The sequence below is a fragment of the Salmo salar genome, chromosome ssa10 (assembly GCF_905237065.1).
Source record: "Salmo salar chromosome ssa10, Ssal_v3.1, whole genome shotgun sequence".
NCBI classification, from domain to species: domain Eukaryota; kingdom Metazoa; phylum Chordata; class Actinopteri; order Salmoniformes; family Salmonidae; genus Salmo; species Salmo salar.
In genome coordinates, this window is record NC_059451.1 from 22,077,102 (window position 1) to 22,101,811 (window position 24,710).

Here is a 24,710-nt window from a genome sequence, read left to right on the forward strand (position 1 = left end):
AAATGCATAGCATTTTTCCAATGACTTCTCCCGAAATTGCATTTTAAAAAACAAACAACATATATCATGTGTGTGAAATTAACAATGTGACAGAACACTCTCCTGACAGAACACTCCAAGTTGTATAGGCTACCTTGCAATTTTATGAAGTGTAGGATTGTTTAGAAGAACAGCACTTTTTATTCATGGCAGTAGCATGATGTTAAGCATGTCAATTAATATTTAACCATTGAGAAATCACATGTCCTGGTGCCAAGTTAGGCAGCTTTATCAGGCTAAACCAAAGTCTCTTATCCAGGACTCCCAAATAGCTCAAGGTAAATGTTGCTTAGCGAGGGCTTGCAGTTTTGCTCAAGATACGTCTGTCTCTTATCTCTTTAAATGTCTAATGTAATCTTGTTGAGGAATTCCAGGTTTAGTTTACAACATGAGCAAACCTCTGTCTGACAAAGGGCTAATGATGTCAGACAGCCCCAGACTGAATCAGGGGTGGACTGGGACCAGAAATCGGCCCTGGGATTTCTAATGCAACTGTCCATTTTTTCTGTTGTGGCCACACTAGCCATTTTTTTCCTCAAGACACCCACACCGGACAATTTTTTCCTTGAGGCCCCCAATATTGGCCAGATAAAGATTATTTTGCCCATAAAACCCAAGTCAGATAGGGCCACTGGGCTAAAAATGGAACAGCCCATCTGGCATTTGCCCAAAATGCCAGATGGTCAGTCCACCTCTGGACTGAATGCTAACACTGTAACACAGTGCGCGCACACATGCACAGTCACGTCTTAACATTTGCGCGGGCACGTCAACATACACGCTGGAAGCACAGCCTTTGCTTTCGATAGTAGTGGTGCGCTACAGCGAATGGAATAGGTTACAAACAAGCAGGCACCATACCAGAAGTGTGAGCAGTGGTTTGTGGCACAGCTCTGTCGCGGGCAACTGATCGCTTGAAATCATGCTGGATTGACTGAAGAGGCTACTACAATCAATGGCTTGGCTTTGAAATCGTTAACATTTTATTGGAAAGGAGTGTGTGAGACAGAGGGAGAGGGAGAGCGAGGGAACAAGAGAGTGCGCACGAGTGAGAGAGGGGAGAGAGAGGTGTAAATAAAGATTATTTCAACAATGGAACTTACAATGGAAAACATTGGAAATCTGCACGGCGTATCTCATTCTCATCAAACGGGTGACTTAATGAACTCTCCGCACCACGCACGGCAGTCCTTGGCGTCGCATCGGAACTTGGTGTCGCACGGACGGTCAGCCATGGTGTCCAGTATGGCCTCAATATTAGAGGGAGCTGGGGAGTATCGCACAGACCATGCATTGTCCGGTCCCTTGCACCCCGCCATGACCATGTCCTGCGACTCCGGGATGACCATGAGCAGCACTTACACTACGCTGACACCGCTGCAGCACCTGCCTCCCATAGCCACCGTCTCGGATAAATTTCACCATCATCCTCACCCGCACGCTCACCACCATCCGGCCCATCAGCGTCTCACCGCCGGTAACGTCAGCGGCAGCTTCACGCTCATGCGGGACGACAGGAGCCTTGCCTCAATGAGCAACCTCTACGGCCACTACCCTAAAGACATGTCCGGCATGGGCCAACCACTGTCCCCTCTCTCCAACGGCCTCGGGTCTTTGCACAACTCGCAGCAGACTCTTGGCGCCTATGGTCCGGGAGCCCACCTCTCCAACGACAAGATGCTCTCGTCGGGAGGCTTCGAGTCTCACGCATCGATGCTGTCCCGGAGCGAGGAACACCTGGCCCGGGGATTTGGGGGCCACGGGGCCGGGATCATGTCATCCCTGAACGGTATGCACCATCACAGCCATCCGCACTCTCAGGCTAACGGATCCATGCTCTCTGACCGGGAGAGGCAGACGGCAGGGGGCGGGCAGGGAGGTGGGTCCGGGCAGGTGGAAGAAATAAACACCAAGGAGGTGGCACAACGAATAACGGCGGAACTCAAGCGCTACAGCATTCCCCAGGCCATCTTCGCCCAGCGGATCTTGTGTCGTTCCCAGGGAACCCTGTCTGACCTGCTGAGGAACCCTAAGCCCTGGAGTAAACTCAAGTCTGGCCGGGAAACCTTCCGGAGGATGTGGAAGTGGCTACAAGAACCCGAGTTCCAGAGAATGTCGGCACTCAGACTAGCAGGTGAGTAAAGAGACGTCCAAATGTGAAGGGATCTTAGAAGTCAATGTGGCGAGAAAATCAATCGCTACTCAAACAGATATCACTGTAACAAGTTAGCATGGATTCTTTGAGGAGTTAACAATGGCTATTATTCTTTCAACTTTGTTAAACCAGCATGTTGAATTGGTTGTTTGAAAAGATATGTAAATCCAGGTTGGATTGACTGCTTCATGCTCATATAATAAAGTATGAAAGAGTAAACAGTAGCTATGCTGTGGTAGTCTACTCTGCCGGTGATATTCTAATTATCTGTTAAAGAAGAAAACAAATAGAAATCAACTTGTTTCAAGTTTTTTAATACTCACTAGTATGCTTCCAACTTTATACTTGTATCAATTTTACGCACGCGCGTAATGGGGAACACACACACGACAAGGTGTTTAGAACACAGACAATGGGAAATCAAACAGGGAAAGACCTGCATCAAATTGATTGTGCTTCTCTGTAACTGTATCATTTGGGCCACAATAACGCACGTAGGCCTACACTGGTGGGAGTATTGACCAGAAGTTCAAAATGCACATATTCACTCTTCTTCTGGTGTTGAGTCGTTCCATTAGCCTCATGTTAAATATCGTTTTGTCAGCGTATTATGTATCAAATGGACCTGGAATTCTCGTGGGCTTTCCCTTCCCCGGTCTACTCCGCGAGGCGCAAACAAGGCGCGTCTGAGATGCTAGGGCCTAGCAGCGAGTCGGGGGCGTGACCTCTTGCGAATCGATACTTCGGGTCCCCGCGTCCCTTTTCAAAGTAGAACACTGATAAATGATCGATTTGGATCTGAAAGACAGCTCAACAAACAGATGAGCCTGTCTTTGATTTTCAACATTCTGCGGCTTACACTTTATTTATGAAGTCTCCAAGTCCTTTATAGGTGGAATAGAGACTTCATAGTGATATATTGTGATTATGAATAAGTAAAAGTAAAATAAGAACTGAAAATAAGAACTGAATGGAGGTGAAATAAAAATAGGCCTAATGTCAGAATGAACTGTAAACGATGACTTTCCTTAACTCTACAACATACCAACTCTAAAACATCAGCAATAACACTACAGCCGAAGTTGTACATTGTGTTGTAAATACATAAGCCTAGTATAGCAGCCTAAAATGTTGTTGTTTTTACATAGGTCTATGCAACTCTAATGCACAAAACTAAAAAGTATTAAGGCCTACACTAACCTACTTAAGGATGGCAAAGCAAAAAAGCTAAAGGCATTTACTTCAATAATGTTATTGCTATTAGTTGAATCCCAAACATAATCAATACTTGGTCTCAAGTTTGGAAATGCACCAGAAATGTACAATTTAATTGACAATCATTGCTATAATCACTCCACTTTGAGACTGAGATATATATTTCGAGAGATGGGATGTTTATATAGCTACGATTGAACAATTTATCCATTATTTCCAAATGTAACTCTGAATTCATAAGTTGTAACCATTTATTCATTCATGTATTAATTTTGCCAGTGAGAGGTAAGAGTTTGGAACAATGACCACCAGGCTATCCCAAGCCCCTGAAAGCTCCAAGAAGGCAAAAAAAAGCAACCCGAAAATTGTGCTCTTGTACAAGCTATAAAGCTTAGGAGCTAATTAACGAGTTGGAAGTGAGGGCCACTTTCATTGATGTTTCTGCAAATGACTCCGTTTGGACATGCACGCGCTTCAAAACGCCAATCAGTACTTCTCTGTCTTATTTCAGTGGACAGTTCAATTAAGCAGATATAGTGGCATATTTTAGTTCCAGTCAATGCCCTATTGAAAAGCACTTAATGGCATGTAAATTGTTCCGCATTTAGTGGGGTTCTGGTAAATAAAGATTTAAACACTCTACAATTGTCTCTTTTAAGTGCCATTGCTGTTAAACCTAATTGAGCAGTGGGGTTTTAAAGCCCCCCCACCCCACCCCACTCCACACTATGATACAAACCTCTCAATGAATGGACTCAATGCACTATACTAGAGCTATGGCACATAACTTCCCATACATGTGTATTTCTGCATGCATGTAGGGCTACAGTATGCCTGTGTATGTGTAGCATGCATGCACGTTCGTATGCAGTCATTTTAGAATTGATACGCCTATGCTCCATTTGTACCCCGATGGCTATTCTTCATACTTCATTAGTTTACAGGCTATAGGCCTAATAGGTATAGTGCAAGTATCATTACTTATTATCAAGTATCAATCAATATCATTCGTAGTAGTGATATTATCGTGATTGTTATGGTTATTGTTGTTATGGTTATGATTATGGCTATGATTGTTTAACTTAATAGCTGCGCTCTTTGCGAGCGAGTGGTTATCCTCTGGCCCTGACGTGCTGTCTGTTGTCATGTGAGCTACCTTGTGCTGTCAGTTGCTCGCAGGCAAAATGACAAATGACTGTGGTATGTAAATGGTGGGAGCTACATTTTACTTATTGCATTTCAATTCGCCATTATCCACTGTGCGCATGTGGGTTGAGAGTGGGAGTTAGGATTCTGAAAGGGAGGGTGCGGATTCTCGGTCGGCCACATCAATCAATACATTCAAATTACTATTCCAAATTCATCATAGTCCCACAAATCAATGCCGCTTCCCTGCTTAGCTAATGTGAAAATGCCAGTGTCTGCACACTCACATGACAATCTTCCCCAGAAAATTAAAAACAGAGCACGATGTAGTCAAATGAGGGGGGCTGCGTGCCCTTTATTAGCACACCATAAAACACATGGTTACAAATGTGTGCTGCGTTGTCCGCGAGTGGAGGGCAAGGTGAATCTCACCAAATTGCAAACCTATAGTATGGCCAACAATTAAGTCCAACCTGTGCCTCGTTACGCATTACGTTGATCATGTATCAAGCTGATTGGCTTTTTAGGACAGCTAATTTACAAAAACAAGCTCACAAAGTGTATATGTTGAAATGTTGAACCAACGTAAACAAGGATGCATTATAGGTAAAAACAACAACTTGGATTGTGTCGAGAAAGACACGGCAAAGTGAGGTCTGAGCGACATTTAAAGATTGCATTTACGATCAAAACAATTCGTATTTGCATCTGCGTTGAATTCCACACTCCATCTCAATGTATTTAGTCGGGTCAATAATGCAGTGATCGATAAGGATAGCCAGTGCATCTATCAATTATTCCGCCTCAGCACTCTCTCCCATTGGACTCTCCCAGAGCGGCGGGGGGTGTCGGGGAGCTAAAGGGAATGGAGAGACTGGAAAAAATCCCCCATTGCACACCTTTTTCTCTCTCTCTGTTGTAATCATGTTACATCTGTAGACTGGATGGCAAACTCACTCTCAAAACACCCTTTGGGGGTTGGGTTATACAATCAGCCTGGATCTGTGTAAACATGTATTCACCAACGCATTGTTCCAGACACACTCTGGAGCCAAGAGGAAGACAATAGAGACAACAAAAATGATTCGATCCTGCCAAACCACCCAAGCGTAAAATACGACGCAATGAAACATTTCGCAAGAGCATCAATCTCATTTATCCAAAATGTAAAGGGGGAATATCAAAATCGTATAGTTTGTAAAAATTCGATTTTGGGGATGAGATTATTCTCTGTTCTGTTCTGTTCTCTACCAAAATACAGACAGACTATGGATAGGGAGAGAATAGCTCAATCAACTCACAGGCTAGGCTAGGCCTACAGGCTAGGCCTACATTCACATCAGAGGTCAACCTCTCTGCTGTCCCCATACCTTTTCCTATTTCTGGATGGAGCAATATTTAAGATGGGTATGCTACTCATGAAAAGTTAATATAAGTAAAAGGAGTATTTTATGAATCTATCATCTAGCAGTCATCCACATGCATGCATCCTTCATATACTCGGAATAATGGCTGCCTGCGTCTAAACAGTTGGGACATAATCCCAATGCCATCACTGTACCTAAGCATCGACCAACCCAGCCTGTTCCACACACCACTAGCATTTCTATCCACCTCCAAGTGTATTTGCTATAGAAATGTTCACCTACACCGACAAAAAAACATTTTCATTTGGGATCACCGCTGTCCATGGTGCTGAAATCTTAGGTCTTTATGAACGGTACTGTTGGCCTATGTTTGAGGTAATGAATTTTGGCTTTGCTGTATCCCTTTCCTGCAGTCAAGTGACCTAGTGAACCAATGGGTGGAATTGTATTAATATTTGTCATAATTTCATAATTAATAAACTGTTTATGCTGAAAATCTGGTGTTTCTATGTCAAACGGTTTTGTTTTATTTCAGTCTTCAGTGAAGTATTTAAAGTGTAATATTGGGATGCAAACTCAACATTGAATACATTTCAACTATATATCTGACATAGTACAGGTGTCTTCCTTTTTTAAGCCCATAACCATGTGTGGGGTGTATAGTGTATAGAGCTGTGTAGTAATAAAGGGCTGTACAACAATAGGTAGGCTATGGAGATACAGTATGTTAATATCCCAGATGAGTCAAATTCTTTATTCTGACATGTTCATATAGCCTGCGTCTAGCATACTCTATGTCCTTCACCCCCCATCAACATGTCAAGATCAATAATATCACACAATGTCACAATCAGATCAGTCTCACCATCCTGTGCGGGCTATGTTAAGACACATAGTTCAGAGTTCATAGAATAAGGTCCATATTCTCAAATCTGGAAAACACTTTTCTGGGAGATTCTTCTCAAGAATGCACCTTTTCCGGTACTTAAAAAAGCTAAAGGTTTAACCAAAAGATAGTCAGCAGCATATTAATCAAAAGCTGTGATGCAAGAATGTTGTTTATGTTGTATCCCGGAAATCCGGTTAGCGGTTTTGATTGAATGGAGCCTTTAGGCGTGATTGATTTAGAATAATCGAAAGCAGGCTTTTTCATGAAGAGACGGGTTGATGCAGGCCTGCGAAATGATCGATGCGAACTTTAATAATTGATAGGCATGGGGAACAGAAGGGGAGAGAATCATGCAGCTGCGGTTTCACAGACGCATTTTGTTAAGCACAGCAATGTGTGCTGTAAATAGGTCTACTGGGATTCACACGCGCGCACGCATGCACGCACACGCACACACTGAAATCATGTGGCTGTTGTGGACAATGGGGGCCATTTTCTCCGGGCACTAATGAAAAGCTATTCACATTCTTAAAATCCATTCCAAATGTTTGTCAATGCAGCCAGATAACGAATTCTGATTTGTTTTTCTGCGTTTGAGGAGGCGAATTGAGTATAGTGATAGAGAACGTGCACTCACAGACACGACTCCCCATTTTTCCAGTGTAGCCTATGTGCCTGCATGTGTGTATGTGATCGGGATACTGAGTGCGTCTACGCCATATATTGTTAAGGCCGATCTGGCGAGCTCTGAATCTGTATCGATTTCCATTCCCGGGTCTCTCCCTTCCATCGCTGGAGCTACGCCATGCAGGCATAGGCCTACTCCCGCTACCCCTTCCCCCCTCCGCTCATGTGCAACACCATTTTGCCCATTAACAGCTCACCCTTCATAACGTACAACGGAATGACTATTAAACGCATGCTTTCATTGGCACTTGCATTTACACGACCAAATCCTAACTAGTATTCCACTAATCATATGTTATGTTATGTTGACGTTTCACTAAAATGGTGAAGCAGTATTCTATGGATAAGGGAATAGCCTAAAATGAGATTAGGCCTATACCCAGACAGACCTACTCTGAAAATTACAATGTCACCATTAGACAAAGTGATCAATAAATGATAAAGTAAAGCTCTGAGACAGAAGCCTGTTCCGTCCCTTACACAAGAACATGTGGGCAGTCGCACCTGCCTGCGCCCTACTCACACTGTACAGTAGCCTTGCTGCATATTAAGGGACCAATATCGTTCAAATTTTCATCCTGCATGCACATACACACACAGTGCACGCGCGCGCGCACACACACAGTCAGGCAGAGAGAGAATTCACACGGGGGCATGCAATTATAAATGCAGCACATATAGGTCTATCTAACCCGTTTGCCTCAATAGGCCTACAGTTTAGAATACCGTCTATTCTATTTTAGATGATCAATTCCTCCGCTTTTCCGTCGCCCCCTCGCCAAACCGGATCGATAGGAGAGAATGACCTTTAAATCAAATTGCTAGGAGACTGAACTGTGCGCACGAGGCTAGCATCTAAGGGTTAAATGGCGTTGCGTCACCGATTTCAAATATAAAACAGTAAGAGAAGCCATTTTCTGAATTACAGGATCATTGTTGTAGCCTGAAATTACAGCAACATTTCCCTGCCAAATAATATGAAAAGTATTCTGTTTGTAGGCCTATCATATGTTTTATTAGGCACATTGAATAGTCTATCCAAAATGACTTTGGCACCGTAAACTATGACTCCAATTATAAAACACGTGAATTGGCATATGGCTGAAACAAAGGCATATCGTGTTGGGTTTAATTGATTTCCCAAAATATTTTGGTGAAGTGGAATGAGTAGCTAACGAGATAACATTATACATTTAGCCAACCTTCACGTTATGTTGTTTGTAGCCTACATTGGGTATTTGTAGTGTGACAAATTTGCGACAACAATCAACCAAGCCAATGCGCGTGCATGTGATGATGGAATCTGAGCTCATGCAAGTCAACTGCATCCACTTCTATGGGTGCGTATACTGTCCAATACAGCACTTCCCGCGCGCCCTGCGTAACCGGGGCCTGGTGGTAAATCTCTGAGCAGTGGTGCTGAAATGCTCTCTCTCTCCTGTTAGCAGTAGACGCTTATCTGACGTCAGACAGGACATTGGTTATTAAAGGTCCGATAATAGCTTGTTTAATGCCCGATCTAAGGCGAATACTGCAACGTTCGAAGAACAAGGGAAATACAATGCCCACGCAATTCTTTGAAGGAGAGAAAATGCACACATCCCCATTTAAGCCTGAACGAATAGGTTAATAGTAGGGCAGCATTAGCCAATAGCCAACAAATTAGCCTGCACTGATAATTGAATGGCATCATGCAATGACAGCAGCCTCATGCATAGACCAATACTGAATTCACAGTGATTTAATAAACACAACCATGTTTGCATATTCCAGGTTCGGTTGTAGACAACATGCCTATACAAATTCTAAGGCAGTATCACGGATGATAGAAGTAATATGTTTTATGGGTATGCTTTTGTAAAATTGTGATTAAAACTGACTTCAGAAAAGGGTCACATTAGGCCCTTATTACCATAAAACGTGTTCGGGCACTGCATGCCAACAATCATCTGCAGACAGAATTGGCTTAATCGATTATTGTCGAAAGAGGATCATGCTTTTTAAGAGGACAGCAAAGAGATAAATAAGCAGTTGAGGGGCATAATGTTGTGCATGCTTGTATCAAGATAATTTGCACAATAACACACGGTTGTGTCTACATTTTACAGTGGTATGAATAGTAAAACAAATAAAATAATACGGGAGATGTTACGCCTCCTTTTTTTTTTTTTTACATAATACACATTTTTTACAACATTTAAACTTTTCATTTAACTGAGAGTAGAATAGTAGACAATTAATTCCAAAGAGCATGCAGCTTGACTCATTAAAGACGGAAAACTGAAAGTTAGGACTAATTGTTATTAACCATAATTTCACATTAACAAATATTTGATCATATTACGGACATATTATTGAATACATAAATCATTAAAGAGCCTGAAAAAGACAAATATTTGAATGTCCAAACGGCCTAACCTGAGAGAGCCGAGCCTGCATGGGCTCAAATACACTGACTGTAACCTGGGTCGATCACCAGCCGATCTCAGAAAAACCGCAGTCACACGCATACAGTACCCACAGATGCAACCCGAAACTCCAGTCGGGCAAACCCACACAAATCAACAAAGGAACAAAACGACCGTGAAATCAATTGATGAAATAATCAATGCTATATTACATGCGAAATAAACAAACGGAGTGGAGTCCAATATAAAAATTTGAATTGATGTTTGAATATCAATTCAGTGAGGCTATCGTTTTGATTATTCAGGCCTATACTGAGCCGGAATCTTTAGAGCCCTTTTCTATTATTGGCTACAAATGAAAAATGTTGTTGCTTATAGAAGCTATATATATACATAATTACATAAAATGCATACATCACATTCAATAATCCAATATCAAAATGAACACACGTAATATGTGTGTGTGTGTGTGCTTGTATGTAAATAATTCCCATGCAGGGCCTTAATTGCGGTTTATTACTATTCGTTCAGGATTTTCACAAGGCACAATAATTACACCACGGTGTATATCTCAATCATATAATGCAGGCAAGCTCCTTTAGCTTATTTGTTTTGGGTCCAATGCAGATAATTATGTTACCTAAACTAGCCACACGAGTGTTGCCATTTTTGATACTTTCACGCCATAGTTTGCAGTGTTTTAGTTGTTAATGATACAGGTCTTGTCTCCAATTGCATTGACGCAACTCACACCCACATATTATGTGACTTCAAGCCCAACTTTTTTACCATGCTCCACTCTTGTTCGATAGACTATAGTCATATAATTGATAAAATATTGGATTAAATTTAATTCAATTTACTCCGTCTTGTTAATTCTAATAATAATAATCATTATTACTATTAATATTATTATTAGTAGTAGTAGTAGTAGTATTTATTGATACTACAATTCTGTTTTTATAGCATAGGCTACTATTTAGTCATATTTGCAGCCATTTGAGCTGCCTTGTTGGTTGAATAACATTTTCCATACAAGTTCTCATCTGCACTGTTTTTTCAGCTGACTGCAGAATTAAATCCATCAAAATGGACCTTTGAGATGATTAGCAGGCTGCGTCAGTGATAAAAATGTTCAGACTTTCCCATAAATCACTAAAAATAAGAAACATACTCAAAGAGTGACGAAAAGTAAATCAACTTAAGGTTTAACTTAATTAACAGAGGTAGGACTGGTACCCTAGGCCTAAGCAATATGTTTTATGGCGTTACAGAGCAAATTAAAGTTCTGAACATGCCAGGAACAGTAGGCCTATATGAGTACGGAGGAAAAAACATCACTGTGACGTTTGAACAAGCATTTCGCTACACTCGCATTAACATCTACTAACCATGTGTATGTGACAAATACAGTTTGATTTGAACAAGATTCCCTTACAATGTTGATAGGCGGGTACGCAGTGTTAATGTTGGCCACACAACTCACTCAAAAACGATATGCGTGGTTTCCTGTGGTAAATCATCCATACTGCCAATGAAATAACCCTGACTGTTTTGTCTTCATTTTATTTGAAAAAGTAAAACAACATTCCTCAACATAGTCTCTGGGCCAAGGTATTGGAGTTTTTCATTGTCTATTTGATGTTGTGGCCGTCCTGTAGGCCTCGATATATCGCTTGATGGTGTATTTTTGTTAACGAACACATCTATACAGATTTGCTGCTATAAAACAACTTAAGAATAGGATATACTATGCAAACAATGTGCATAAGTACGATCACACAAGAACAGACTGCCCACCTTCACAATATCAACATAATATAACTGCAATTAAATAATCGAAAACGATGAGGAGATGTTGTAATAATCCCTATTGCAATAAACTAAATAAAAGCCCATATTAATGATTTGAAAAGCATATTGCATGTCCTCCTCTTACATTGACCCAATGACTTGTTACAAGCCAGTTATTCATAGTAAGTAATTATGAACAACAGGTTGAGTCCATGGTTGACATAGTGACTGTTTCTCGCCCGCAGTAGCCCGGCCTCTGCGGGAGAGAGTCGCACCGCACCCAATTTCAGATCAGCCCCATTCAAGCCATCGATCCCAGGCAGACCGGTTGGCTGAACGGTGCGGTTAGTTATCGATTCCCCCACCATACCCCACCCCCTCTGCTCTCCCACTTCAAATCCGACAGAGCACACACCTCTAGTCTGGCTGCTGAGACAGCTTTCACACGCTCACATATTTATTTATTTCAGAAATGTGTTTATTTATTTATATAGGGCTACCTGTTTGTTTATTTTTTTTAAAGTCATCTGGAAGCATGAAGTGTCTTGTACTAAAATTGGGGATTAGTAACTCAGGTATAACCTAAAAATAAGAACAATGAGATCAAATGTGTTATGATTATATACATCAAATAAGTTCACAATTAATTGACAACGAATCCCATAATATCAAATAATTTATAAACTGACAATGTCGTCCAAATTTGAGATACACCTGTTGTTATTTAGGATTTAGATAAGAAGCCCACAGACATGACAGACCTCTTGATGTAAAAATATCATTATTATTATTATTATTATGTAGTCTTAAGTATAGATCAAGCCAATCTCTGCGAAGTTAGTCAATGTATTAACATGATCCCACTCTTGCAAACACGTTGCACTAGTACTTGTATTGCTGTTTCACATGAACTGCATTTCTCCAACAAGAAGAATCAGTCGGTTATTGCCTTTCTTAATCAGGGAAACACCAACACGGCAGAGTGCATAATATAAAGTAATGAGGTGTCACTAAATTATACATGTTTAATCATAAAACAAAGTCGAGTTTATAACACTATTGCAATCTATAGATGGGCACTCCTACGTTTCCCCTGCAGTCTGACTGCTATGTTTACTGAGAAATGCCACCATATTTCATTGTGCAACTTTCACTGACTTTTGTTGCCAATTATGATGTGCTATATCAATCAATTTAAGCATGACGTCTACAACATTTGCCAAGTCACTAATTGTGTCATATTTGACTTCAGTTAAATATTACTGGTAATAATCTGAACACTTGAGCCCTGTTTTCACAGGAAATCTGCATCTGTGAATGTCACAGTTGTTATCACAAGTAATGAGGTACCTACATATTGTATTATTTTGATATTCTATTACATCAGGTTCTGGGCCTGCATAGGTCATAATATTTATCTTAAGGTGATTAAGGAAGTGCTCACTTGACTTCTATTTAAGAGCAAATATTAAAGCAAACCAAAAAAACATTTGATTGGTGAATGTTGCACACAAAGAAATCTCTTTGTCTGATGATCTCATATATAATGGTAGCCTAATGACTGGTAAAATAGGAACTATCAATAACATCATATTTAAAAAAGAAAATAATAATAAGTCAAATGAAAACGTACGCTACCGCTGAATTTATCCTGAACTGCAGTTAGAACCATTCTTCTTCCATCAAGTGATTTGATCCGGGTGACTTTCAAAGTGTTATTAAAGTTGTGTGGAAATGCCTTGCAGCGGAGCAGTGTGCAAGGTAAACAAACACATTGTATCAAGTTATCAGTATATTAGCATCAACTCTGCCTCATTACATTAAGGAGTATTGAGTTGGAAGTACTTTGCATTGGGAAACCTTGGCACTGCCCTGAGGTCTGAATGGAATAAATACTGTACAAACTAGCCTTTAAAGTGCAGCCCAGTCGATACACATACTATCAATCTTTGTGCAACACAACATCAGTGAAAAACAAAAACCATTCCTTTATAATACTGCACGTCCCATCTTACAGCACTATTCAAGGTCTGGAGAAAAGGTGCATCCGATTCTGTGGCATCTAGAATCCTGCAGGGGAAAATAATAGAGTTTTAGATAACACATTGATACATGCCAACTGGCAGTGCATATAAGGCAGAGATAAGTGCCTCGGGTTCTTTTCTGTAAGGGCAATGGAAGCAGGACTTGAAGGTGGCTTTATAGTATGTATGATGTTGAACCGCAGCCAGTAAAAATGTTTATTGGTAGATTAATTACATCAGTGGTCTAGTGCTAGAGTAGACCATACACCCTATACACTTTAACCAGAAGTCCTAAACGGACATGTTTTACATTTAGGACTGTTGACATTAAATATTTCGCCATGGCTATTAGACATGATTAGCCATATTGTAGGACTAGATGATCATAGCGCTACGGGGATGGGTATTCATTCTACATGGCCAATAACCAAAACTCATTACAAAATGTCGTTCATTCCATAAATCCAATGTGATTTCAATGTCTAAAGATTAGACTACTTCTATCTTTTGACTCGAAATTTATTTTACACCAAGTAGGTTTCTGTTTTTTTTTCTCATACAAATAGAAAGGCAGCACAAAATTGGCAACATGGCTTTGGATAACCCAGGAACTGTAAAGCGAAGTCCTTGGAATAACAGGCTTCGTAGGCAAGTGCAATTACATAATGGTTTATGAGAACCATTGTTTCTACAAAATCTTAGCAAATAAAACCTACAATTAACCAACTCGAGAGACGCTTGCTCCATGGCGCGTCACGACACGATTAGTATCTGTAGATTATTTAGCATCCGTTTCCTTTCCCTGCATGTTTTGTGTCCCTGCCCCGCCTCTTCCCATTCTCCTTCCGATGCATATTTAATTGGACGAACTGATTTTCACATATTAATTATTCACAAATCTACCAACCGATATTGAACACCCAGGGCCTTTCCCGTAACCTCTGTAATGCTAGCAGTAATAACTTCCATAGAAACAGGAAAGTTAGTCTATTTTTTTTGTTTTTACACAACTTTCAACTTTATAATGACTCACATTTAGACTTTACATTGTGGTTCAATACAAATGAGTTCAAGTCAGGATCCTCCCGTCTATTGTGAGATTGTTTTGAGTGACCATGACAAAAGCCGACACCCATAGGCTATATTATGGTAAACCCTATACCGACCCAAATGTATCGATTGGTAATTATGATGATTAATTGAGTAGGGTAGGCCTATACTCTGATGGCTACTCTGATTACCATCGCTAAAATGTGTTAAATGGCATCTTACAGAAATGTGAGAACTTTGGCTCGTATTCTGCACAATATGTCACTACTAATAAGAGCAGTAGGTACATATAGCTTCAATCTTATATGAACGCATTTCAGAGCACATTTTGTTTCTGCCAAAGCATGAGGCACAGTATTGTATCTTAATACAATACTGTTTGGAATGAGTTGCTTTTATAGCAACTTCCACCTAACCTTATACACATGCCAAACGTAGGCTATAGGCGATTATCCAATACAATTCTCAAGTTTAGGACGGAAAAATATCGAATAAACAAAAAATATGTAATTGTATATATTTAGCCCATGTATTTATTAATTTTACTACGATGATTCAACTGCAGCCACAGCTAAGTAACGAACGGGTAGAATAATTGCCAGGGTGTTAGGCCGGAAAGAGTAGACCAACTTGAAAGCCAAAAATAAAAGCCAAATACATTTCTATTATGAGTCCAATGTGGGTAGTTCTTTGTGCATGAGTTTATGTCTGTCTCTGTGCCTACTGTAGCTCTAAAAGCTGCAGTGATCGATTTTCTTCTTCTCTACGGCGCGCTTGGTTCAGTAATCAGGGCCCCCTTCCTCATCGATCGATCGCTATTGATTACTAAATCCAGCGCCTGTAGCAAGGCAGCCCAGTATGGGGCCCCATACGGCCAGGGCACAGCGCTAGTGACACCCTCTGACTGACTAAGAGACGATAAAACAACGGGGCCAAAAGTCTCCCACAGAGCTCTGTGTACAACTCGAACATAATGAGATGAAGGGGCTGGTTGGAGAGAGGGATAAGAGTGGATAGCTGTGTTAATAATTATACACTACACACATCAATAGCCTGTTGAATCTAATGTCATCTGTTGCTCAAGCTAACTACAATGATGATAAATCCAGACTATATGAAACTACCATCATCACCACCATACATCACCACCACAACCAAATCAGCAGCACTAACTGATGATCTATAAATTCATGTCAATAGGATAGGCTAAACACTGTACAAGTGTGTCTATAGTGCAGACCCAGTGTATAGTGTATGTGGGTACAGTAGGAGAGGCCTGTAGTGTTGATGTGAAATATGAATATGATGGATGTGCTGGTGTGGAGGTTAGACGGCTGTAGTAAACAGATTTGACATGCAATGGCTGATCAATGGGCTCTGGACCACTGTAATTAGACACACAGCGCCAAAGCCTGGCTCCAGCCACTTCTGCACAATCACACACACACACAGGCGCACACACATCAGAGAAAGTGAAGAATAAAGGAATAAAGGAATATTGGAGTAAAAAAAAAAGGTAGAAAAGAGGAGGGTAATTATGGCAACAGCAGGGGAAATAACCCACTGCCTTGAATCCTCAGGGACGAAACGCACCTCCTCCCCATCTATACCTGTCTCATCATGTTTTCACTGTTCATTTCACCTTTATACATAGTTCATACTTAGTTTACTGTACATTACATATTCTGTATATTTTTATTTAGTGCCTCTAAGAATTACTAGATGTTTTCTCTTCAAATTGCTCCTCATAGAAGTCAGTACACACTCAACACTCCATTTTGTGTTGGAGGCAGTTATAAATACCACCTCAGAGCTCAATGGATAGGGCTCCAGTGGCTCTCTGTTTGATGTAGCAGACGGCAGACCTGCTGGAGGGGATTCTGACCTCAGTCCCTGTAGAGAACCCCCCAATTCCTACAGCAATGTGGGTCAATATTTCCCTCTCCACCACTCCCTCTCTCATACACACACACACTAAGCTCTCTTTCTCCCTTCTCTCACTCTCTGTCTCTCATGCACGCGGATGCGTGCGTGTGCACACACGCGCACATACACACACGTACACACAGGCCCACAAACACACACACAAACGCTCACTTTTGTGTAACAGTCACTCAGTCTCCCATTGCGACCCAAACTGCATTAATATTGAATCAAACAGCAGTGTCTCCACCAGGCAGCCAGAGCAGCTCACCGCAGGCTAGCTCCCTGTCTGCACTCTGCAGGATGGAAGGAATATTCCCACTGGGCACCAAGTTTAATACATGGCAATATAAGGGAGCTCAATCTATTTTGCTGCTGTTGAAACCTGTTTTTATGTCTGGCTAATGACTCATTTCCCACACCTTCCCCTAATTCTCCATCTGCATCTCCCACCATTTTACTCTATCTGAAATACTCATATTCATATAGTATTACAGTACTATAACTATAACACTGCATTTATGCTATGTTTATCTCTTCCCTTTTGTCTTCCCAACCCCAACTCTACCACCACTTGCAGCCTGCAAGCGCAAAGAGCAGGAGCAGCACAAAGACTGCAACATGGCGCCCAAAAAGCAGCGGCTGGTCTTCACGGACCTGCAGCGCCGCACGCTCATCGCCATCTTCAAGGAGAACAAGCGCCCGTCCAAGGAGATGCAGATCACCATCTCCCAGCAGCTGGGCCTGGAGCTCAACACCGTCAGCAACTTCTTCATGAATGCCCGGCGCCGCTGCGTGGACCGCTGGCACGACGAGCACGGCACCAGCCCCGGCCAGCCGGGCACCTCGGCCACCACCTTCTCCAAAGCCTGAGAGGCCAGGGGGGAGCCACGGGGTGGGATGGGAAGGTAGTACCTCCTGTAGCCCACTCCGTTCCCAATATCCATGTTGATGCCTCATTCGTTCCATGCAACCACCTCTTGGTCAGTCGTAACTTTAACTACAACGATCTGAAAGTCTCACCACTGGACTGTTATGAAGCAAGTGAAACGTAAAGGTAACATGTAGTCAGGTCCACACAAGGACAATCATCTTTTTTTTTATTGAATTGAGTTTCTGTTGATGGTGTCAGTCCATCTACACTACAGGCACCATGATATGTTGCTATGTTTAAACGATCTCAACATCAAGCATCGGCCAGCCTCCCTATCCAGGTAGTTGCTGCTGAATCCCTCCCAGCTCTCCCCTTTGTGTCTGCTATGAGTCTGCTCAGCCCCATTCTCTACTCACATTTCTCAACAAAGACAAAAGAACGTCAATAAACCTGACAGCACACAGCCCTGTTATCTAACCCAGTCCTGTGCGCAAGACCATCCTAGAGAAAACAACACAACCCCATGAAAAAACAAAAGCTCGACCGGTCTTCTCCTCCCTCTCTCCACTCCTTCTTCGCCAAAGGTATTCCCTGATGGCCAGCCATTTCAGCGAGCCACTCGGATCATACGCCGGCAAACTAATGAATTGAAAAATGAATCGATGCAGACAGGGAGAGGGAGCAGGGCCTTGACCCTTCCTGAAGGTGAAACAGAAGACGCTTGGCAGTAAAGATACTCAGGTCTGCCCGGCTGCCCAGGTCTATATTTTTGCACAGATGTTGGAGGCCTGCAGGGAGACTGTCGTTGCTTTGGAGAAGCAGAAGCGTCTGTGTTTGTGACCGTCGGGGAGGAGATATGTCTGGACATGCTCTTTGTTCAGGAGGGAGCTGCTTTTCACTGATCAATACAGAAACCAAGCGACAACACGGCCAGGCAGGCGTCCAGCCAACTGTATTACAGCTGCTGCCCGAGAAGAATGTAAGAAGAGCACATGGGGAACTCAATGGAGGTGGCAACACAATGGCCTCACCCGGCGGCAGCGTCCAGTCTACTCTGCACTGAAGGTGCCCTAGTGCCCCCTGCTGGTTATAGGAGGAGCTGCAGACCGCAGTCCTCAGAGGAGAAGCTTCTCAGTGTGTTCCAGGGCTGGGGAGAGAGAGGCCATGGCACAACATTTTCAGGCCCTCGCACCTCTCTGAAGGCAGATCAATAGAGAGCCATTATCCTATTGTTGTTCACCAGTCCTTGTTGGATGAGGAAGTAGGAGGAGGGGATGGTTCAACCAGCAGCCTATACACTGGGAAAAAGAAGAGGCAGGTTTTTAGCAAACACTTCAAATACGTTACCTTGATAACACTCACCAAGCAAATAGATGACCTTGTATCACAACATACACGTCAGGTTATTGAAAAGATACAGTCAGAAACACAAACAGTTGATATGGAGAGATCTCAGTTTCATTTAGTGGACAGAGGGGTAATGATGGATCCAGAAACATTTGAGGTGCTACGGAGATTTAGTATTACATCATTGTTTACGGAAAAATGGTGGGGAGGCTTCCTGTTTTGAAACTGAATGACACACAGTTTAGATGCATCATCCGTCTTTTACCAAAAATAGGGATCAGCAGATTTGGAAAAGAGCCAATCTTCCACTTGATATTCCCACCCAATGGTTATTGTCTGTGGCTTGCCGCGACATACTACAGTCACAAATGCTACAAGAACTAGTGCCAATGCTAACTGCCTTAATGATAATCAGAGAATATGGCATTGCATTCACATACAGCTACAGTGTGCCCTACTCCTACTGATGGGCAGTATGTGCCATAGCAACCCACAATAAACTTTTAAGTGAATTAGAATCTGCTTTTTTAGAAAACAAAGAAATGTACCCGATTTTATTAAGGCATACAATACCAAACCTCAAAACTAAAGATACCACAATATGTTACAAAGAAAATCCACCGACACATACTGGACACATTTTGAAACAGAGGAAAATCTCTCTCGCTTTCATTCTATCTTTGGTTATCTACCTCCTCTTCCCCTACCCCCTCTTTTCCCTCTCTTTCTTTCTTACACTCTATAATATTGATGCGGGTAATTAGTACCATAGACACAAAGTTTATATTTCTTGTTACTTTTGTGCTCTGTCGTGCATAAGTAAGGCACCTTGTTGATAAATCAAAAAAAGACAAATGTAAGGACTTTTTAAAAGAAAAAAAGATGGATGCAAGGACTGAGACCAATGAAGGACATCTTTTTTTGCATTATATGTGAATATTGACGAGGAGGAGACATCTCCCAAGAGAAGGAGAAACCAGGGAGATGGACGATGTATTCTTTCGTGGCGTTTCATGTCGGGCTGCGGTCCGTACATCAGCACCCCTTTAATCTGAGCCTCAAAACTGGCTGTGGAAAGGGGACGCAGCATGACCTCCATACGTCCTTTCTGGTTATGTGTGTGTGTGTGGGGGGAGGGATGAAGGTTAAAGGGGAGTTGGGACATGGATGCTATCTGAATGGTCTTAAAATGCAACTGTAGCATTTCCAACAATATAGTTAGATTAACTGTGCAGATTAGATAAGACATTGTCATGGTAAATGGTTTGATAAAATGGCTGTAAACTCACTTTGCTATAAGCAGTGAGTTTGAAGTCTGGAACGATGAGAAAAATGTATTTGTGGTACACAGTTCAGCAAGGATAGGATTCAGCTCTATGTCCGTGGCTGAAAAAATGACCTTTGTTTGTAGTGAGAACCGATGTGGCTACCTCACTAAGCTGAGTGGTTTGTGAAACCGCCACGAATACCAAAGATTACTCCAGCCTGCCAGTCCCATGCTGCCTGGGGGACACACCAAAAAGACCCCCCTCTGCCCCAACGCTGTTACAGACAGACACAACGACACAGTTAGACACACTGACATGCTCCATAGACACACAGTGCAGTCAGGCTGCATTGTGCCACAAAGGAGGAGGTGGCTACCATGCAGATTGAGTTGAGTGCCTTTTTCCTTCAACCACGGGTGGGACTGCTCTGGACACACACACGCACATGCACACGCACACACACACACTCACACTCATACATAGACATTACATTCATTATTAGATGGACAGAAAGGGGGGCCAAAGAAAGGGGGTGGGGGCTGTGTCAGCATTTTCTTTCATGTTGACTTGCCATCTTGATACACTAGAATCCAAGCACTTTATCATGTAGGAAGTCTAGAAAACATTTTCTATACACTATTTATTTGAGACAAAAAAATATGTTACTTCGAATTCCTTCAATCGCTTTGTTACCGCACAGTAGTTGCTGTCGGAGTAGCGCAGAGCCCTAGTTTCTGTAGCCTGGTGTTCTTCTGCTCTCTGTCCCTTTACCCCTCCCAACAGAGATATTTTTATGTAACAGAAAGGGAGGAGGTTAAAGGGCTTGACAGAAGTCAGAAGTGACCAGGTTATAGTTGTAATATCTCACCACTGCATGCCACTCTCTCTCCACACCTGGTGCCAGAACTAATGCTGCACTGGGCACTGGAACAGTCACTGACAATTATAGACTGACACAACTTCGCTCTCCCGCCACTCCCACCCTGTCTACTCTTCTCACACATCAACCTCTCCCCCTGGCCAGAGCTAAGACTTGGTAGGCATGTGTTGACAATTCATTCTGAAATACCTCAAACCTTTCATGTAAAGTTTATGTAATTTAACTTAAAATAGTAATGCTAATGATAACAATGATTATGATACTACGATACTATGATAGTTAGTTTTGGAACTTGTAACTTGAAGCTTTATACTGTTACATTTTTGAATTTGTTTGCTCATTTTCTTGTCCGTTTCCTGCTTGTTTTGCTACGGCATGTACTTAATGTTTTCATAAAGGAAAGACATTGTGAATGTTTCTGTGGAAGTTAAAATGGGAAAAGAACAAGGGACAGGAGAGAGGATAAGAGGAAGGAAAGAGAGAAAGAGTGCTACAAGAGCGACTTAACACATAGTTAGCTCAGCTCTTTAAGAGGTGTGTTTTTTCAAAGACAAAAAAACCCGGATTTGGATCGAATTCAAAAAAGTATCATTTGAATATTAACCAAAGGAAGACCTTTTTTACTCATCCTAAGCTTTCTTCTGCCATTTTGTTCTCTTTTCTCCAAAACAATTTCACAGTTACTTTTGAAGGTTCCTGAGTGTGTTCAAGTACTCCTGATGTTATTAAAATATAAAAAACAGCACCTCTCACTGAAAGAGGGGTGCAACCTTTTTTTTCTGCATGGATATTGTATAACTGTATAGAAACCTACAGGAATTACCTGTGATTTTGTGGGAGAGGAGGAAGGAAAGACTGGGGGTGGGTGGAGGGGGGTATTTGGTAAAAAGGGGGGGTTGGGGTTTGGCGTTGGAGGGGTCTTTGTTTTTAGACTTTTTGTCACTGTTGGATTCACTGGTTGTGTGCATGTGTTGTTTCAACCCTTTCCCCCTCCCCAATGTATATAAATCCTGACAGTAGGGGGCAGTGTGCTGGGGAGATTCCACTCCTCCTCTCCAATCAATCTCATTCAATCTCATTCCTCAGCCTGGCTACTAACAAGGTCCTGTTGGTGGCTGTCCTGCTTTTCCAAGGCCGGGTTGTTTCCTTGGAGTTAATCAGAGGGACTAAGCCACAGGCCTGGGTGTAGCTGCCTATATGTACTGTATGTCTCATCCTTTTCTTTCATCTGTGTGTATGTGCGTGTGCATTTGAATTTATGTGAAAAATTGTTCTTTCTTTGGGTTCTAATCTTTTTCATGCAAAATGTAAACATTTACCAACCAACCAGTACGTTGGAAACTGACCCCTCCAACCAGAGATGTTCTCATCTTCTGTCAAATAGCATATGTGCATCATTTCCCCTTGGGATGTAAAGTTGCCAGACGGCCTGCAGTCAGACCCCGTTACCACCCCCAGTCACACTGTGCTCTCCCTCTTCTGGTACCTGTTAATCAATCAGAACCAAGTGTCTTTGTGATGGTAGAAGACAATCAGTTTCAAAACAAGGAAAAGGTAGAGAGAGGACAGGCCGGTAGGGGGGATTGGGAGGAGAAATCAGGAAAAGAGGCTCTCCGGGTCGTTTACTGCTGTAGTGCCCCAACTGCCAAAATATGCCCACAACCCACTACCCCACACTCCAATACACTCCCTATCATAAATCTCATCACAAGCCACACATGTAGTAGGGTGGCAAGTAGCCTAGTGGTTTAGACGGTAGGGCCAGTAACCAAAAAGGTTACTGGTTCAAATCCCGAGCTGACTAGGTGAAAAATCTGTCAATACGCCCTTGAACAAGGCACTTAACCATAACTGCTCCTGTATGTTGCTCTGTCTGCTAAAATGTAAAATCATCCCAAACATTTAGCCCTTACCTTGAGAAACTCTTACTCTGACATCCCTTGTCTATAATAGTAACCAATTTCTGATCAAGGACACACAACAACATTCCCTCTCACCTGTCGATCTCACATGCCTTCACTCACTGACACTGTATTGTGTGGGAGCAAAACGACACAATGCAGTGCAAAACAGTTATCACTATATTTCCCATCTAACCCCTCTCCTTCTGATCTAATGTTGACAAAACCAGCCGTGAGAGATAAGAGGATCTGGCTGGTGGCTTTTGCACAGAAATCTATGCAAACACCTGACCCCCCCAATCTTAGTCATTGCTGCTGGGTCAGAGTGTACAACCTTCTATCCCCCACCTACCCTTTCCATTTCATGACACCTGCCCTTCCCGGTTCCCCCCAGAGTGGGTCTAGCAGCTGCAGACACTCAGGGTACTGTAGAGTGCCTGGAGAGGAGAGGCACTACAGCACTGACTCTCTAGTGGCTACCAGACTGTGTTTTTACTAGATTTTAGAACGGTCCCAAACTGCCATTGACATGACATGGAGTCCATGCCCATACACGGGTAGCCTAAATCATTTTGCTACATGGTCACACGTTACAATGTTGGATAGTCTCTGTTTAAGGACAAGGAAGGCCCCAGTCAATCAATGCAGACATCCAAATGGACCATAGTTTACAAAAGCTTCAAAAGGCAAGGGTGACTTTCAGTAAACACATACAAACTCATACAGACACACACACTCACATACATGGAATTAAAGTCTGCCATTTGAGAGCGTATGCAAAAACCAAAGATGAAATCAGAGGAATGAAAATCTGACCACTGAACCAAGACAATGGCCAGCTCTCAAAGCTGCTCTATTGATTCCGTGAATGATTCCAACACTGGCCATGTAAACATTCACACACACACACACACACACACACACACACACACACACACACACACACACACACACACACACACACACACACACACACACACACACCTGTGCGTCCAGCCTCTGGTCTGAGAGCCTCTTTTCCCTCCTCCCACTGCAGAAGCCGGAGAGCCTGTGGATAACGTTTTGTTTAGCTCTAGTGGAGACTTTTGAGATGGAAAAAAATCTGAGTAATAGCTAACTGTTACAGAAAATAAAAACTTAAAAGGATAATATGGGTAAATTGCGTGTTTTGAAATAAATTAACAAATAAAACAAGGATAAAACATCTTTGCTGTCTCAGTTTGGTTTGTTGCTTTTGAAAGGATGGAATCTTCTATGGGCAAACACAAAAATATATCCCAAAGCATGGTGCACACATCCTATCAGCGGAGGCCCCTCAGAGGAGGAAGGGGAGGACCATCCTCCTAAGTTAATTTCATAAAAAGAATAATAATGAAACATTAAAAAAGTTATCCTTTTCGAAAAAACTATATAAAATACACTAAATATACAAAAGTATGTGGACACCCCTTCAAATTAGTGGATTTGGCTATTTCATGCTGACAGGTGTATAAAATCGTGCACACAGCCATGCAATCTCCATAGACAAACATTGGCAGTAGGATGACCTTACTGAAGAGCTCAGTGACTTTCAACGTGGCACTGTCGTAGGATGCCACCTTTCCAAGGAATCAGTTTATCAAATTTCTGCCCTGCTAGAGCTGCCCCGGTCAACTGTAAGTGCTGTTATTGTGAAGTGGAAACATCTAGGAACAACAACGGCTCAGCCGAGAAATGGTAGGCCACACAAGCTCACAGAACAGG

At 42.2% G+C, this 24,710-nt stretch overlaps 1 protein-coding gene across 2 annotated transcripts; it reads left to right on the top strand.

Moving 5' to 3' along the window:
- The first annotated feature begins 787 nt into the window (after nt 1-787).
- Nucleotides 788-24,173, top strand: LOC106613776 (hepatocyte nuclear factor 6-like). 2 transcript variants are annotated; one of them, XM_014216382.2, is made up of 3 exons: nt 788-2,173; nt 11,946-12,039; nt 17,278-24,173. In XM_014216382.2, exons 1-3 carry the CDS (start codon nt 1,132-1,134, stop codon nt 17,750-17,752), a joined length of 1,611 nt encoding a protein of 536 aa, XP_014071857.1. In that variant the 5' UTR covers nt 788-1,131; the 3' UTR covers nt 17,753-24,173. The 2 variants fall into 2 exon arrangements, with proteins under 2 accessions (XP_014071857.1, XP_014071859.1); XM_014216384.2 differs by lacking the exon at nt 11,946-12,039 and having other exon boundaries at nt 791-2,173; nt 17,278-17,695.
- Nucleotides 24,174-24,710: the final 537 nt, after the last annotated feature.